We start from the raw sequence: 17,408 nt of genomic DNA, 5'->3' as shown, positions 1-17,408 counted from the left end.
AAGAAGTGAATTTGGGAGAAGTCAATCAAGTTGAGGCTCCACTAACCTCACTGGCTTTGCAGAGACATTTGCATGTTCCTCTCAATGTGCTCTAATAGAAATGTGGTAGCGCATCTTTGCAGCCACAAGATCTTAATTTTAATGAATACCACTTCTCTCGTCTTCTTTGGAAAGTGGTATTTACGTTCCAGCCTGAACTACAAATGCTGGATTGTTAATAGCCTCCCTAGAGTTGCCGCTTGCTATGACACCTTCCACGATTTCATCTTGATTTAGACAGAGTGAACTATCAGGGTAGGTTCCCGAGCTGGAAGCTCTGTGTTAATGCTTCTCAAGAAGAAGAAATTCATGTCTCCCGAGCCCTGGGAAGAAGACAGAGCCAAATAATTATTATCAGAGGCAGTGCCGTAATTTAAAGAAAAATCATAGTGGCTAAGTAATAATTATAACATTCATTAATTTGCATTTGGATGTCTGATGTTTTGTGAATCTTGAATATGATACTGATTCTTTCCTGACAGAAACGCACAATTCTGTCTTCATTCTTTTGCTGCAGGCTGTCGTCGTATATTTCATTTTGAGGAAAACTTCGCCTATTCTTTAATATTGTGAAATTGTCTTGTGTCCACATCTTAATAGTCAGGGAATAAATTATTTTGACTTTTAAATATTTAACCATACTTGTTTATCTAAACTCAACAGATATGGAGCCAAAGATAACTGCTCCTCTAACAGAGATCTCTTGAAATATTCGTAATTACCCATACTCCACCCCCACCCCCCATAGACTGTTGCTGTGAAGTTTTCATTTGGAATCAGCTTTTTATCATCTTCCTCCATTTTAAAATGATCTGTTCACTTTAAATAAGGACCATTTTGCAACTTGGAATCTGAACTTTTTGGAGAATAATTGGATGTAAATAAACCAGGGCTGCAACTGGGCAGTATTCTCAATATTTCAAGTATTTTGAAAACGGTTAAAAGAAATGGCTTCTTACAGCATGCTGAGTTTTCATAAAAATACCTCTTTTGATCACAGACCTGAGTATCCAAAGAATAATCTTTCATGGCTTTGTTCCCATCAGCCTCCTCCTTTTGCATTCTGCCTTCCGAAGGCCACCAGGCATCTAAGAGCCAAGACGTCTAAGAGGTGACGTTGGTGTCCTTGTCATCCACATCCTCTCTCCTTCTGAATCCCAGACATAGGAGCAGCTCTACTTCCTGGCTTGCTTAAACAATTTCAGCAAGTCTTGACTGAAATATTATATTGTTCCCACTCAACAATGAGTTGAAGTCAACTCCATTTATCTCTGAGCGAAAAGTTAAGCATATTTAAAACTGATAGTGGAAACTTTTAACTAGGTGCAAGTCTCCGTTAGCCAGACACTCTTTACAGTGCTTATATTTATAAAAGTACAAGTAAAACCTTGGTTTGTGAGCATAATTTGTCCCAGAAATGTGCTTGTAACCCAAAGCACTTGTATATCCATTGGCTCAGTTGTGATCATGTGATGTTTGGCATCACGTACTACTCGTATTGTAAGACGTCGCTCATTTATCCAGTTAAATTTATGAGAATTGTTTGCTCCTCTTGAAGAACACTCACAGAACAAGTTACTTGCAATCCAAGGTTTTACTGTAGTTTCCCGTGAGGTATAAAATGCCTACTTCCTTCACGCAAGTGCTCAAATTATAATTTTCCCATCTTCTTGCTGTGACTCTGACATCATCAGTGTGACCATACATCACCAGTTAGGCCTGGGCTTCAGTGATGATCTTAAATAGAAACTGTGAAGTTTATTAATATTATAAAAATATTTTATTAATCAAGAGGTCAAGATGGTTTTAGAACCTTAAACTGAGTTTTACTATAGATGATCAATATCAAATAACTCTTAGAAGTAGAGTTCCTCGGGGTGCCTGGGTGGCTCAGTAGAGCCAGGTCGTGATCTTATGGTGAGTTCAAGCCCTGCATCGGGCTCTCCACTGACAGCATTGAGCCTGCTTAGGAATCTCTCTCCCTCTCCCTCCCTACCCCTCCCCCATTCACTCGCACATGCACGTGCACCCTCTTTCAAATAAACATGAAAAAACATAGAGTTCCTCTTTCTAAGAGGTGTTTAGTCATTAGAGATTCCAACTAATTTTTCACAGAGAAATATTTTAATACTTTAAAGTATTTGACACTTCACAATTTATGAGATTGTGAGAAATTTTTTTAATGTTTACCTATTTTTGAGAGAGAGAGAGGCCATGAGCAGGGGAGGGGCAGAGAGAGGGAGACACAGAATCCCAAGAAGGCTGCAGGCTCCAAGCTGTCAGCACAGAGCTCTACACAGGGGCTCGAACCCATGAACTGTGAGATCATGACCTGAGCCGAAGTTGGATGCTTAACTGACTGAGCCACCCAGACTGTGAAATCTTTTAATGATGACATCTCTGACAATGTGCATTCAGTGCCAGCCAAATTCTTACTTTTGTGTTTATGGGTTTTTTCCCCCATGTTTCTTCATTTGTATTACTAGATACTTAAAATAAAGATGCATTTACTCAGATGTATTCCATTGCAGCACTGTAAATATAGCCTGTTTCTGTAGAAAACACTGACCGACCAACCATTCCCACCCAGTGCGTAAGCTGTTAACTAATGGAAATAAATAAATAATTAAATAAATCAAGAATGGTTGAAATCTTTTCAGCTGGCTGTATACCATTAAGTTAGTGCTCATTCGTTATATCCATTCCTGGTGTATAACAGAGAGCTAATTAGAAGTTATCTTGAGTCCTGGGAAGACTCAGTCCATTGTATTCAACATTGTTGTGTTGAAATGAACATTTCCCCTCATCTTAAAAGATTGAATAGCATTTCATTTAAACATGAAATAGAATGCCATCTGGTTAAAAGAGAAGAAAAGTGGTTAGTGTGATATTCTTTGCCTCAGTGGCACCATCCCTGCAGGGTATTGATTTCTTCCCGTCTCACTCAGCCCTCAGTCTTGACTAATGAAGGCAGCCAGCAGTGTGGATGATCCCCAGGCAATAAATGATTCAGAAATTGTACCGCTTCATTTTGGAGTGAAATACAATAGCCTCCTCTGACCCTTTCTGGGTCTGCTCCATCCATGTGGCTGCACAGTCTTGGACAAGTCCCTGAGCTTGAGGAATTCTGTCACAGTAGACACCCTTTCATGACCCTTCTCAACCTGGATTCAGCTACTTTCTTCCCTGTCATGACTTTGTGTTGTTTTTTTTAATGTTTTTATTTATTTGTGAGAGAGAGAGAGAGAGAGAGAGAGAGAGCGAGCATGAGCAGGGGAAGGTCAGAGAGAGAAGGAGATACAGAATCTGAAACAGGCTCCAGGCTCTGAGTTAGCTGTCAGCACAGAGCCCGACGCGGGGCTCGAACCCATGAGATCGTGACCTGAGCCAAAGCCAGATGCTTAACCGACTGAGCCACCCAGGTGCACCTCCTGTCATGGCTTTAGATCCTGATTATTCTAGATCAGAAAGAAACCAAAAAAAAATCTGAAATGGTCAAGAGTGAATTACATTAGGCTCAGAAGGTGTTCAGTCTGCATTGTGGGATCTGAGCTCATGAACCTTCCTCGGGACCAATGTTTATTTAACGCATCCTGGTGATTCCAAGCTTATCTATAGTCTAACTGAGGCAGGAACGCTCGCCCTGTGCGAAGTGCTGGGTTGCAACAATATTAATAACATTTTTTTCTTATTTTTTATGACCTTTTCTGGCATTTTGAATTTCATAATTTTACTCTTTCTTGTCTCTGATCTCAAGGTCTAAAATTAAGAGGAGAAAAAATAAAATCAGCTCAACAAACACTTCCCTATCAGACTTGGTCCCTAGATCTGGGGATGCATCAGTGAAGCAAAACAGGCATAAATCCCTGTCCTCATGGACTTTTCATTCTCGGGTGGGGGAGCAGACAGTTAGTAAGGGCATGATCCAGTATATCAGAAAACAAGTGCCTGGGGTGAATTAACAAAGGAATGGGTGGATGAGGTGTGAAGGGTCTTCCCTCTAGTTGAGAAGTGACATTTGTGTAAAGACTGGAAGGAGGTAGGGGAGTGATCCCTGTAGGTGTTTAGGACAAGAATATTCCAGGTGGAGGAAACAGCAGATGCAAAGGCCCTGAGATAGGGACATACCTAACTTATTTTAAAAACAGCCAGGTGTGGCAGATTCAAGGGACAGCAGCAAGGCCAGTATGGAGATACTGAAGAGAGGAGGGGAAACAGTGGAAGGTGAGGCTAGGTCTCTTACTGCAATACCAGGGACAAAGTTAACTGTGACTTGGCTCAGGGTGGTGGCAGTGTGGGTGGTGGGAAGGGGTCACGTTTTAGATTGCTGCAGAGACAGACCTAACAGATTTCCTGACAGATTGGGTATGGGGCGTGAGCGAGATAAGGGAACCAAGAATGGCTATAGGAAAAGTCGATTTTGAGGACAAGATTGGTGTTGAACTGTTCTGTTCAACTTAGGGTATGTTGATTTGAGATGCCTACCAGGTGGACACGTAGATGTCCCACGGGCATAATCTGACTTTTCCTTCCAGTCTTGGGATTGACCTGGTCTTGGCTAGGCTTGCACAAGGGCTCGGAAGTGTCTGGAATCTCCTTGCTATTTCGTGGATATGATATACCAAACATTAGACCCAGTTTCTGGCATTAGCTACACCTTCATTTGCTATGCAGAACCTCCCAGAATGCAAGAAGGTGAGTATAACGTTTCTAGATGGTAATCTTGAATCCCTCACTTGTTTTCTAAGAAGAGAAAATTAACTCTGTTTTATAAATGTCAATGATTTAACTGCTGTCGGCCACACATCACTTGTATCATTAGTGGGAGGGTGTCGCTGTGTGTTCTCCTGGCTGAACCGATGTGGTGCTCTTACCCCCACCTGGGGGTCCGTGGAAGTGCACAGGAGCCTCACCAGGGCAATGTGGGGTTCTGTGTGTGCATCGTTAGCCTTTGATTAAGATAAAGCTTGTCCCAGGCATTGCTAGTATTATCTGGGAAGTCTTCTGCAACTACAGAATAATACAGAAATCAGTGAAAACTTACTGCAAAATCCTGTGGAGTTTATTCGTTGTCAATTTGTTGTTAATCCCTCAGTATGATTGTGTTCAATAATGCCCATTAGACACCCATAGAGGAAAGTGACACACAGTCAGATGCTGTTATCTGTAGTAATGAAGGTCCCTCCTCTGAAAACTTGTTTTAGAAAAGCAGATAAAAACCCACTAGTTTTCACAATTTACAGCTGCTATGAATGTTCCAGAAATAAGTATCTGAGTAACATTTACCTCTTCCTTAGTTCTCTACATTTTCAAAATTTTATGCCAAACTCATTCATCCAGTGGCATATACTTTAGATGGCTCCGTGATTGCCCCAGGCTTTCATCCAAAGAAATGTGAGCACAGCTCTCATTTTTCAATTTTTCATCCACTAAATTTGTACCTCCCCAAAATAAACCCAGTGCTGGCAAGTGTGTGGTGAAACTAGTGTCTGTCCCCTGCTGCCGTCAGTGAACACCAGCCCCTTTCGAAAGTATCTGCTGTCATATTTCAGGAACCATGTTATTGTAAGTAACCTTGACTCAGTAATTTTGTGCCTAAGTTTATCCTGAAGAAATCATGAGAAACATGGGAAATGTTATATGTATAAAATTGTTTGTAGTTCAGAAATTGTAGTCAATCTAAAACTCCACCAACATGGGCATGATCAGGTAAATTATATTTTATTCCTTCAGCAGAATATTTTGTGGTCATTAGAAATTATTATAATACAAATTAGCAGTGTGGAAAAATATATGGGCTATATGGTTGGAAGTAAAGCAACACAAAAATAATATGTTCACTAGAGTTACAAATTACTCCTCTTGAGCAAAGGATAACAGAATATTAAGAATCTCCCCATCCAAATTTCTAAGAGACCCGTATTTATATCAATTAAATATTGCTCCATTGACCAATCAGCCTGAAATTTACTGACTTAAAACAAGAGCCACTTTAATGGCTCATGATTCTGTTCAGGCATTGAAGCTAGGAGCTTTTGGCCATTCTTTTACTGGTCTTGACTGGGCTATCTCATGCATCCTTGGCCAGCTGCAGGTCAGGTAGGAGGCTAAGTAAGTCTGCTGGGCTGTCTCACATATCTTGGGTCATGGCTGGGCCATTTCCTCCCCCTGTGGCCTCTCATTCTCCAGCAGGCTAGCCCAGGCTGGTTCTCAGAGATGGGTTCAAGAGGGAGAATGGAAGCGTGCAGAGCCCCGTGAGCCCCAGGCTTGGAACTGGGGCATCACTTCCATCACGTCCTGTTGGCCACACCAAGTCACAAGACCAGCCCAGATTTAAAAGTGGGGAAAAGAGTGCACCTCTTGGTAGGAGGAGCTGCAAGGTCATGTGGTCAAAGGTGTGGATACTAAGAGGAGAATAACTGTAGCCACTTTTGCAAACGCTCTACCCTATTACCTCACCGAATTGTTCCCACCGAATTGTTGAGGTTCCTTATAGTCCTTAGTGACGTTCTAAAGAGTTCAGGTATTCCAGACCTCCTGTTTTATCTGAAGCTGAGATCCATCCCGAACACTCCAGTGGGTACCACCTGGGATTGGCCATGGTGCCCATTCTGACTGCTCGGTTCCACACTGTGCCGATTCTTAAGTAGTTTGACCTTCTCTTTGGCCTTCCCTGACTGGAGGTCCCCGAACATGCATGAAAGTTTACCACCTTTCCAGGGTTATCACTCTTTTGATATACAGTTTAGAGAAGGTGAGCTTAACTCTTAAAGGAGTTAATCTTCAAACACAGAGGGTGTAATTATGGTAGCTGGGACTCTAATTTTTAGATCAAAATCTTGTGTTTTTTTATTTAAAGGAGAAAACATGAGAACAGGAAGATCTACATATTTTTAAACAGTATGATTTCTGATTTATTTGTTTATTTTAAAAACAGAAAAAGCATGAGTGCACAGGCGTGTTTAGTGCCATAGCATGGATGTTGCAACTCATTTTGGGGATTGACTGATGTGGGATTGAATAGTGAGCCGTAAACTCTTAGAAAAAGCCAATACTTTTGTCCATAGAATCTCGATACTATCTCTCCTCACCGGCAGAAAGCCTGAAATATTTTATCCATCAGGAAGTCCCAAAGCCAGTTTTTCAAAGTATCTTGGTAGCTTTCTGGTTTGGATTTATGCATTAGCCTCATAAGCCAAGTATTATTTTCCCTCCATTGCATTTGAAACTGAATGTCAGTTGCTAAATGTGGTATATGATATTAGTTGGGTGTCTGAGTCTTCCATTCATGAGCAGAATCAAGCGATAGATGCAGTAATACCAGGAGAGACACAATTTTTCATCTACTGTAAATTTATAAGGCAAAGTGCTGCCTAGTCAGCTGTTGACCAGGGACGTGCTGATCTGTGTTAGGCCTTTGAACTATAGGTGCGAAAAGTGTGGGTGTAATGTTGCCAGGCAGGAGAACATCATTCATTTCCTCTGTCGCCTGGGATAACTGAGCTGATGGGTATGCTCTTCCGCAATGTGATAGTGCACTAGCCCATCCAAGGACTTCTGACAAGCTCACCATCCTTAGCCTCTTACGGTGAGAGAGGCTGGGTTGGGCAAGGCAGTTTGCTTTGCATCACTGTGGCCTGTTGGAAAGAACAGAAATCAAATCCATTAACAGTATGAATTTTTCTTTGGCTTCAGTTCATTTCAGTGGCTCTTCACCTATGGAACTTTAAAAGAGTGCTCACCTCTAGCCCCTGAGGATTCTGACACACTGGGTCTAGAGGGGCCTGGAAGTCTCTGTGTTTCAAAGCTCTGGAGGAGAGAGCCTTTGGATTGGGTCTGTGTCCAAGGAAGAAAGGTCTGCCAGTCCTTTAAACAGGGTCCAATGTCCACCTTCTTGTGTCTCCTATTTCACCACTACAATATGCTGAAAACCTTCCTGTGGTCCTCCATACGGTATGGCCTCAGTGTCAAAATCAAAAAGCTGAGGTCCCCGCTCTGTTTTGTTTTCAAAGTGTTTGTAGCAGGAAGGCTCTCCCTTCCCCTCTCCCCACCCCCTGCACTGTACAGGTGCCAGGCATCAGTGATTGCAGAGAGGCTGGAATTAGGATGCCACAAGGAATTCAGGAGCACAGAGCTTCTATGCAGGAAAGTGAAACAACAAATAAGTGCACTTGTAGAGGCCATGGGAGGGAGAGAAATTTCAGGAGACTTTTGGTCCCTAAAGGGTGGATGGGCTCTGATGGAGCACAGCCCTGGCACATCACGGCACCTGGGGCTCTGTTTGCAGGGGTCGGAAATGTCCTAGGCGGCCTGGCCCCTGCCCCTCCCCCCACCGCATCCCGCCACAGAGACAGAGCGCTGTGCTCAGGCCCCTTGCTCTGCGGTTGTTAGGCCTGGCGTTCCCATCCTCTGCTCTGCCTCAGGCTCCTGGTGTGGCTGCTCTCTTTCTACTTTAGGCCTCAGCACAAATGTCACCCCTCCCCAAAGATCACTGATGTCTCGCTGATACTTCTTTCTCCATCAGTGGCTCTAAGAGATGGCAGCCTCCCTGACGCAGTCCCCAGCTGGTGGACAGTGGCCCATGCCTCCACCGCAGACAGGATCTCAGCCTCAGCCCGGAAGCTCCACTCTGGTGCGGCAAGGGTGGGGCCTATGGGCTCCAGCATGCACCAGGCGGGTGCTACAGCCTGTCCCCTGATGGCCACCCTGGTCAAGATTCCCTGGAAGCGTTGGCTTCCTGCCCTGCTTTCTACTGCTCTCTAGGGATGCCTTCCCTTTCTTCCAGATGAATTACATGTTTCCGTGCCACCTGGGTTGTGTGCTACCCAGCATTTCCATGGGTTTGGATGAATGGGGGGAACTTCTCACATCACTGTCACTGTTCATATTGTCCTGAAGTCACATGATCATTATAAAACAGATCTGATCACTTCCTTTCCTGGGAAAAGTCTCATGATTTTTTCTGCTGATGGAATACAGTACGAACTCCTTAGCATGACACAGAAAGCCCATGACAGCTGCCCCCGTACACTCTCTCCACCTGCATCTCTGTGCCCTCCGCTGCAAACCACCAGTGACACTCACACCACTCCCATCCCTGGGGTCCTGGACCCCACCATGTCCTTTACACCGTCATGCCCTGGTTCCCACCAAGTCTTCTCTACAGGGGGCCATTCTGCTTCCTCTCCAGTTTGTAAACTGCATCTAATCCTTCAAGATGCAGATGAAATACTACCTCTACCATGAAGCCTGCCTCACACCTGCCATCTGCAAATCTCCAGACTGCTGTCTTCAGGGCCTCCAATGAAGAGTGACCTCCCTCGGCCTGCCTTCCCGAGGTCACCTGACTGATCTCACCAGCAGAATCTCAGGTGGCACCCGCTGGCAAAGGAGTCTGGGAATTGTAGGGTTCCTGACTACAGGCAAGAGCTTAGAAGGGTAGCAGTGGTCCTTAGTATTGAGAGGTGATATTCAGCATACGTGTCCCACAGCCCTGTCCACGGCGAACTCATGACCCGGAGAGTCTGAATAATTCTGGGCAGCACCTGGAATGTGCTTTGTAATGCTGCCTCCCCCCCCCCCCCGCCCAGTGATCTGACACCTCAGGAATAAAACTCAGTCCAGTTACTTGGGTCTCCCTGAACCCCTTCCCAGTGCAAGCCGGCTGATCACAAAGACCACCACAGAGTTAGAAAGGGCTCACTGAGGAGTGGAGGCCAGTTGAGGATGACAGAAGCCTAGACAGAAGCAGTATAACCTAAAGAGTAAGAGAAAAGCCTTTGAAGCCAGACTGGGCAGGTTTAAATCCTCACTCTTCCACTCTCCAGCAGGGTGAAAGGCCCTTAACCTCTGTCTCAGTTTTCCCATCTGTTAAATGGAAGTAGTAACAGTACCTTCCTCGTCCAGTCATTGTATGATTAATTGAGCGAATCCATGCAGAGTGGTGGCACATAGTAGATCTTCAGGGAGCTTAGCTGTTGTCATCATCGGCGTTGCTACCGTCGTCATCGTCATCGTCGTCGTCATCATCATCATCATCATCATCATCCCTGTAGATGTCACAGGACAGAGACCTTACCAGATCTTATACCAAGATAAGGTTGCTCTAATGGAGATGATGAGGGTCAGGTCCAGGCTCTGGTGAGAGTCACTCACTCCCGTCTTCCTGGGGCTTCCCTCCAGCCCTGCGCTGTTGTTTCTTCTGCACAATGAGGAGATGTGGGGTGACTATGCCCCAGGATTCCTCCTGCTCTGTCGACCTTGGACTCTGCTGCCACCTTCAGCCTGACGTTCTACGGGATGTCAGAGGGCACCACTCAGGCTTTCATCTGCCAAAGTTCCCCTCAGCCTTGGCCTTTTGTCAGCATAAAATGTTTGGGTTCAGGCACCAAAATCATACTAAACTCACTTTGTACTTTGTGGGTATTTTCAGCAATGCTAAATTTCTGAGGGAGTTTTGTGAGGGTATTTACGATTATTTTCAGTGGGTGTTGGGGCCAGGTGACTGTAAAATGTAATCAAGAATTCAGAGGCTAAAGTCGCCCTTGGGGATTTCATCATTTATTTCAGTCATTTTCGTACACTGTGCCTTCTCCCTCTAATACCTGAAACTGTAAACTCCGTAAGTAATAGCCGTGGTTTTGAAATGGTCACTGTAGTCAGATGATGGCACAGTATTCCAGAATTAGGAACATTTTAAGGACATGGTATAGAATTGCCACGGCAACAGCAATAATAAAACAACTTAAGTAGGTTAACTAAAAACAATTTTAATGTAAGGGAGAAACAGCCATAATAGAAAAGCTAGAAAGCCTCAGGAGTTGACCACCTGCTTCAGATGCTCCCCCGACAGCACTCTCTGACACAGGGCCTCCTCCACACACACCATGTGCTTGGTGCTCTGGTCCCTGACAATCAGATGGGAGTACCTGCCTTGCTGTGAATGGAAACCAGAGGGACCCAAAGGTTTGCCATCTTTGACCGTCACATTTCAAGACTAGGCTGGAAACTATGGCCATTCAGAAAATTACTTCCAGGAGGGTTTCTTGTCCAAGTAAACAGCCACCAGACAGGTCCATGAGTGGGGTTGGCAAGTCTTTAGCTGCTTATACATTGGGGCATAATAAGGTCCCTCGAAGCATTCTTAGGGTCATGTAGTAGTTATTCACTTATGTCACCAGTAAATTACAAAGCTGAGTCCAACTGGTTTAAGCAGACGGTAAGCATGTTACATCTCCCAGAAAGGAGTCCAGAGACACAGGAGGCTCTGCCTACTCCTCATTCTTGAATCGCCCTCCTCCTCATATGAGCTACTTTGCTGGACTGTAGTGGGCCGTTGGCACCAGTTCCAAGTCACACCAAGACAGACCCTCCAAAGGTTCTCCAGGTTCTGCCTACATCTTGGAGAAGGGGACTTCCCAGGAAGCTCCCCACAGACTTTGTCCCAGTGTCTTGGCTGGGATTAGCCCAGGCTAGTTGGAAACAACCTCTGGGGCTCAGCCTCCCTGAGGCAAGCCATGTGGAAAGCCATGTGGAAAGCCATGTGGAGAAGTGCATACCTGGGATTCAGTTAAGAAGGAAAAGTGGGGGCTGGCTGGATGGCTCAGTTGGTTGAGTGTCTGACTTTGGCCTAGGTCATAATCTTGCCATTCCCAAGTTTGAGCCTTGTGTCAGGCTCTGTGCTGACAGCTCAGAGCCTGGAACCTGTTTCAGATTCTCTCTCTCTCTCTCTCTCTCTCTCTCTCAAAAATAAATAAATATTTAAAAAAAATTTTTTTTAAAGAAAACCAACTATGTAGACCCTGTCTTCAAATGTGCAGCCCTGGCCAATAATAAAATTCACTGGACTACACCTCATGAACAAACATGACTTCAAACTCAGCACAGTACTTTCCAGAATGACTCTAGTTCCTGCATTTAGACTCTGGCAAACGTTGTCATCCTAGGCGGGTTCGAGGCTCTTAACTGTGGTGATTTTGTTCAGAGAAGAGTGATGCTTCCACAGACCCAAATCTCTAGTCAGACAGCATTTGAAGAGTGCTCAAACTCCCAGACACTTTCTGCGTCTCGGTGGGGGTGGGGGGAGAAGCTAGAATGTGTCCTCTGTCGGTCCCAGCTCTGTGTCCTGAGCTCTGCAGAGCGAAATTACACAACCAGATTCACCCCACAGGGCCCCCATTTGATCTTACTTTGCTTTTGAATTTTGGACCAAGAAAAATCAATCTAAAGATAAGCATCCTCTTCCATGCACAGCCAAAACCCATATCCCAGGGGCAGAAAGAGGAAGCCGCCTTGCTTCTCTCTTCACATCATCTCAGTTCTCAAGCCAGCAGGAAACTGTATCCCACTCTCTGCCGCGCGGCCCTATTGTCCTTCCTTCCACCGAGTTAAACAAGAACAACTTTCTTTCCTCCTGCCTGTGAGAAGAAACACGTCCGTCCCTGGCCCTTTGCTCAGCCTTCCTTGACCTCCTTCTTCCACGTCTCACCTGCTTGGTGGCCTTCCACATCTCAGCTCTTGTGCACCCTCCTTGTTGCCACCAGATTCAGTCCCCCCACCCTGACCTTGCCATTGACCATGGAGACTTCGACCAGGTCACCATGAGCACTTAGAGTTGCCCCAGGCCCTCTGATGTGGCCGCAGTGCCAGCAGGGAGCTCCCCCCCCCCCCCCACACNCATGGGCCCCGCTGAGCGTTGTCCATGCGTCCATCCAGGTGGGGGGGAGGCTGGCGGGAACGGGTCAGAGGGTCACCTCTGAAAAGCCTCGCTTCCCACACGCACCCCTGCATCTGATGGGCAGCTCCGACACCACAGCCCCACACGCCCGGGCCCCTGGGCGCCGATGCTCAGAGCAGGTCAAGGCCGGGGCCTCCTGCCACCCGGCCGGGTCACGGGCACACGGGCGTCCGCACGCATACACACGGCGTGACGGCAACAGGAGGGCTCCCCGCGTCCCTCAAGCCCCGGGGTGGCGCGAGCCTGACCAGGGCACCGCCTCCACAGAGCACAGCTCCATGTGGGCCTTGCTGAGCAGCCTGGAGCCCGAGGTGGTGGAGCCGGACTTCTCCAGCATCGAGCGGCTCTTCTGCTTCCCGGAGGCCAAGCCCAAGGAGCAAGCGGCGGCCCCGACCAGGAAGGAGCCCAAGGAGGTGGGGCCGGGCTGGGGCTCGGTCAGGGGCCTCTGGGGCTCCCCGGGCACCAACACCAGGCCGGGGGTGTTTTCCAGATCACTTTTCTGGACTCCAAGAAGAGCCTGAACCTCAACATCTTCCTGAAGCAGTTTCGATGGTGAGTGGCACAGCGCCGCTGCTGCCCAGCCCCCTACCCTCACCGGCCCCTCCCACCCGGGCTCTGCAGTGCCCTCTGCAGGCTGCTCCCGGGAAGTGCATCTCCCGTCCGGAGACCCAGACAGCAGCTGGGACCCCTGGGCACAGAGCGCAGCGCCCCCCGCAGGTCTTGGGCTCTCCGGCCAGGGAGCCCGGTCGTGAGCAGCCCCTGGAAGGGGGAGGCAGAGACTGCTCTGTTCAGCCCCCAGCCTCCTTACTGTGTGACCCAGGCAGGTGGTTCGCCTTCTCTGGGCCGCGGCAACCTCACAGGTGTGACCGGCGGAGATGTCGCAGGCCGAGGGCAGTCCAGCACTGGCAGGGGCCCCAGGAGCCCACAGGGGGCCCCCCCCCCCCCCCACCTGCCTTCTGCAGGGCCTCTTAGCAGTGTTTGGGAAATGGTTTGCACAAAGAACAGTTCTAAGACAGATTTACAGTGTCCTACCAGGGAGAAAGACACAGACTGGGCCCGGGGCCCTGGGGAAGCACAGCTGGGGGAGACGAGGGGTGTCCCTGGGGAGCAGGCTGACCTCTGCCTCCGGGTAACTGTCACTCCCAGTTTTGTACAGAGACTGAAGGCAAGAGACAGGGAGGGATGGAGTGGACCCTGGGTGAGAGAAGGCCTGAGCACGGAAGAGAAAGAAGGCTCTGTGCAGTTTTGGTGGGAAGCCTTTCCCCAGATCTCCACTCCTGAGTCCCTCCTGAGCACACACGTGGAGCCATCTTTCTTTGCCCGGCCCCGGCCTCCCTCCCCTCTTAGGCAGGTCTGTGGCCACAGCCTGAGGTATTTCCTGGGTCCTTGAGAAGGTTCTCTCCTTCCCTCTACCGTGTGCCCTGCCTCCTCCTCCTCCTAAAGGTCTGGACAGGCCTTGGGAAAGTGGTGGCCCCTCTGCCCCTTGTCACAGCCTCAGCCTTCCAGCTGCCCTTACCCCCTCATCTGTTTCCCCACATGGCTTCTGGAAGCTTCATAGCCTCTGAGTTTTGGGTTGGGCAGATCCAAAAATGCAGCCTCAGGTGACCACCAGAATAATTTTGTGCCAAATCCAGGCTCCGGAACTTGACTCTTTGGCTCAAGAAAGTGACCTCTCTGGGCCTCACTTGCCTCGTCTGAAAAACAGAGATAAAAATAGTACCCATCTCAGAGGCTCATTACAAGGATTCAAGAGGATAATATATGAAAGACCTTCACAGACCATCATGCACCAATCTATTGTCTTTTTCTTTTTTTAATGTTTATTCATTTTTGAGACAGAGAGAGAGGCAGAGAGAAAGGGAGATACAGAAACCAAAGCAGGCTTCAGGCTGCCATCAGCACAGAGCCTGATGTGGGACCTGAACTCACGACCCGTGAGATCATGACCTGAGCCGAAGTCAGACGCTTAACCGACTGAGCCACCCAGGCGCCCCCGGTCTATTGTCTTTTTAAAGGAAATTATTATATATCAATCTCTGAAGATATGGATGGAGCCCCTTGTTCAGCATGGCACGGCCGCACACCCACCAGAACAAGGTTCCAGAAAGGATCTTCTTTCCCTAGATATTGACAAAAGGAATACAGCTCTAAGATAATCGTAGGCTCAAATTTCAGTCAGTAAAGAGAATATAGAGGGAACAATCTTTCCTCCACCCCTTTCTCCAGCCACCAAATTCTCCTCTCGGGAGGCCCCCAGTGCTGTCATTTTCTGTGTATCAGTCAACAGGTGCCTGTGCATATACAGGAAAGGGTTGGATGGCCACTCTCTGCCCCCTTTACACAAATGGCAGCTTGCTTTTTTTTAAGTTTTATTTCTTTTGAGAGAAGGAGAGCGCAAGACGGGGAGGGGCAGAGAAAGAAGGAGAATCCCACGCAGGCTCGGCACTGTCAGTGCAGAGCCCGATGCGGGGCTTGCACTCATGAACCGTGAGATCATGACCTGAGCCGAAATGAAGAGTCAGGTGCCTCCCCCACCGAGCCACCCCCACACCCCCACTACAGACTGCACCTTTCACACTCCCTCCTTGGTTGTTTCATCTTTGCCAACCAGTCGGCAGAAACGATATTTTGCTGTGTTTGTAATTTGTATTTTACTTACTGTAAATGGGATTAAGTGCAATTTGCTGTCCAAAAACCATATGAGTTCTTTTCTGGTGAGCTATATTTTCATGTTTTGCCCTTTAAGGTTTATTATTATTATTCAATCGATCTTATACTTACTCAGTTGTAGTTTTTTACTGGGCAAGTGAGCCCTCTGTGATCCAGGTCACAGCTGTGTTCCCAGTGTCTGCTTTACCTCTTGATTCCATTTGTATGGGTTTCCACGCACACTGTGATTTTCTGCAGACACACTTCTGTCATAACTGTGGAAAAAAGGATGGAGATAAGGAGCTCTTCAGCCCTGAGGGCCGCCTCTCAGTGAGCCTGTCTTGAGCCTTTATTCTTTCTCTGTCACCTGTTGTTCTCCTCTGACCTCCTATCTCAGCCAAGGGTACAAGGGCTGGGGCTTTGACTGGGGTGGTCCAAAGAAGCAAGGGATGGTCCAAAACATTGAGTCTTGGGGCAAATTAAGGACACAGATGAGATCTCAAGTGAGGGGCCTGCCCTGGAGAGCAGGCTCGAAGGTTCAGGTGGCCAGAACAGGAATCCCCAGAGCTCTGGGAAAGGAGTCTTTTGTTAAGTTGCATGTGGGTTAAGGACGCCAGGCCTGTTCTATACATCCTGTCATTCATCTGGCAACTACAGGAGAATGAGAGAATTAACCTAGTGAATGAATTGAACCTGCACATTTTGAGGTCAGCCACTGGGCAGGTGTCTGTCATTCCTAGACATACCTCCTCTAGCCCATTTTCTCCCCTAGGACAATAAGCCAGACCCTTGCAGATCAACAGTAGTCCCGTCCGGTACATATTCTGTCATTGTGGAATCCTCGAACTGGGCTGGGAACGGGACTGGTTCTCAGTCCTTTCTGCATTGACGTCCCCTCCTTAAAACTCTATGGCAAAACCCATGTGCGGCGAGGACAGCCCACAACCACCCGCTCTGTGTGGGGGGCCGAGGGCAGCAGCAGCTGGGTCAGTCTTCAGGGGGCTGGGCAGAGCCTTGCATTTCCTGGATACACGCCATCTCCCTGCCCCCTGGCCCCTGCGGATAGTTGGAAAGGTTCTGGGCAAGTTCACCAGCATCTGGGCTGCTCTCTCATGAGCGTTCAAACATCCAATGGAGGCACCGGCTTGTCTGGACTGGTAGCCAAGAGGTTCGCTCCGAATGCCGTTACTAATTTTTCTCCACCCTTTATCATCTCTCCACCCTTCGGCCATTCTCTGAAAGTCGGATTCTAATCTTTCTTTGAAAAGAATATTTCTCAAAAGAAATGTTTTCTCCCTCTGCTAGACACTCCTGGAGCAAGAGAGGATGAACAGGAGGCTTTGATCTTGTAGGCATCCTTTTTAAGTTTGATCTTTTGATCTAATGTTTTGTTTCTATGTACTTAATGGTTTGTTTCAAAATCACCTAAATATCAGGTCAAATAAGACAAATACTCACAAAAGCAAAACCCATACCAATGCTTCATTGTAACCGCTAACAAGGTGCTCTTCAATTGTCCTTTGCAACCAGCAGGCTGACTCTAACCAGGCAAGGAGTGAAGAGGAGAACTTCCCAGGTCTCCCCTGTGATAGGGCATCACCAACCTCATGATCCCCCAAAGCCCAAATAGCAGTTCCTGCTGTGTCTCATCACTGGCCTACTATTCTTTATAGGAAGTAATAGATTAGTTGGATCTTCTGGGACGTTCATTCAGCACCACAAGCCTTAGGATGATTGATTGTCTGTGTATTTTTCATGAGGGCTGTGCAACAACCTGGCTTACTGTCCTTTGGCCCCGTTGGACTCGACCTCTTAGCCAGTGAGGTGGGTGGTGCAGGGCACAGACACCTCAGGTGTTCTCACACGACTATCAGTGGACCAGACCCCGCATCCGGGTTTTGCCACAGTTGGGGAGCTGTGATGGTAGGCATCTCTTCCCCTCACCCTTTACCTTCCCTACCACCATGTAGATAGAAATCCTAAG

General features: G+C 47.5%; 2 protein-coding genes across 2 annotated transcripts in view; both read left to right on the top strand.

Annotated features, from left to right (window-relative positions):
• The window catches only part of ULK4 (unc-51 like kinase 4), a 540,134-nt gene that overhangs the window by 493,948 nt on the left and 28,778 nt on the right, over positions 1-17,408 (top strand). The gene's annotated exons all lie outside the window — the stretch shown is intronic.
• LOC144223696 (inverted formin-2-like) lies at positions 13,047-13,686 on the top strand. Its single transcript, XM_077754521.1, has 3 exons — positions 13,047-13,188; positions 13,266-13,327; positions 13,596-13,686. The coding sequence occupies exons 1-3, from the start codon at positions 13,054-13,056 to the stop codon at positions 13,639-13,641; spliced, it is 243 nt and encodes an 80-aa protein (XP_077610647.1). The 5' UTR covers positions 13,047-13,053; the 3' UTR covers positions 13,642-13,686.

The sequence above is a fragment of the Crocuta crocuta genome, unplaced genomic scaffold (assembly GCF_008692635.1).
Source record: "Crocuta crocuta isolate KB4526 unplaced genomic scaffold, BGI_CrCroc_1.0 scaffold70, whole genome shotgun sequence".
NCBI lineage: Eukaryota > Metazoa > Chordata > Mammalia > Carnivora > Hyaenidae > Crocuta > Crocuta crocuta.
This window is presented reverse-complemented; position numbering and strand designations above follow the sequence as displayed.

What these genes read in the sequence shown, in the direction of transcription:
- LOC144223696 (XM_077754521.1), top strand. Translation starts at nt 13,054, where the DNA reads ATGTGGGCCTTGCTGAGCAGCCTGGAGCCCGAGGTGGTGGAGCCGGAC. An exon ending in CCAGGAAGGAGCCCAAGGAG is followed by an intron (nt 13,189 to 13,265) that starts GTGGGGCCGGGC and finishes GGTGTTTTCCAG; the next exon opens with ATCACTTTTCTGGACTCCAA. An exon ending in TTCCTGAAGCAGTTTCGATG is followed by an intron (nt 13,328 to 13,595) that starts GTGAGTGGCACA and finishes TGTGTGACCCAG; the next exon opens with GCAGGTGGTTCGCCTTCTCT.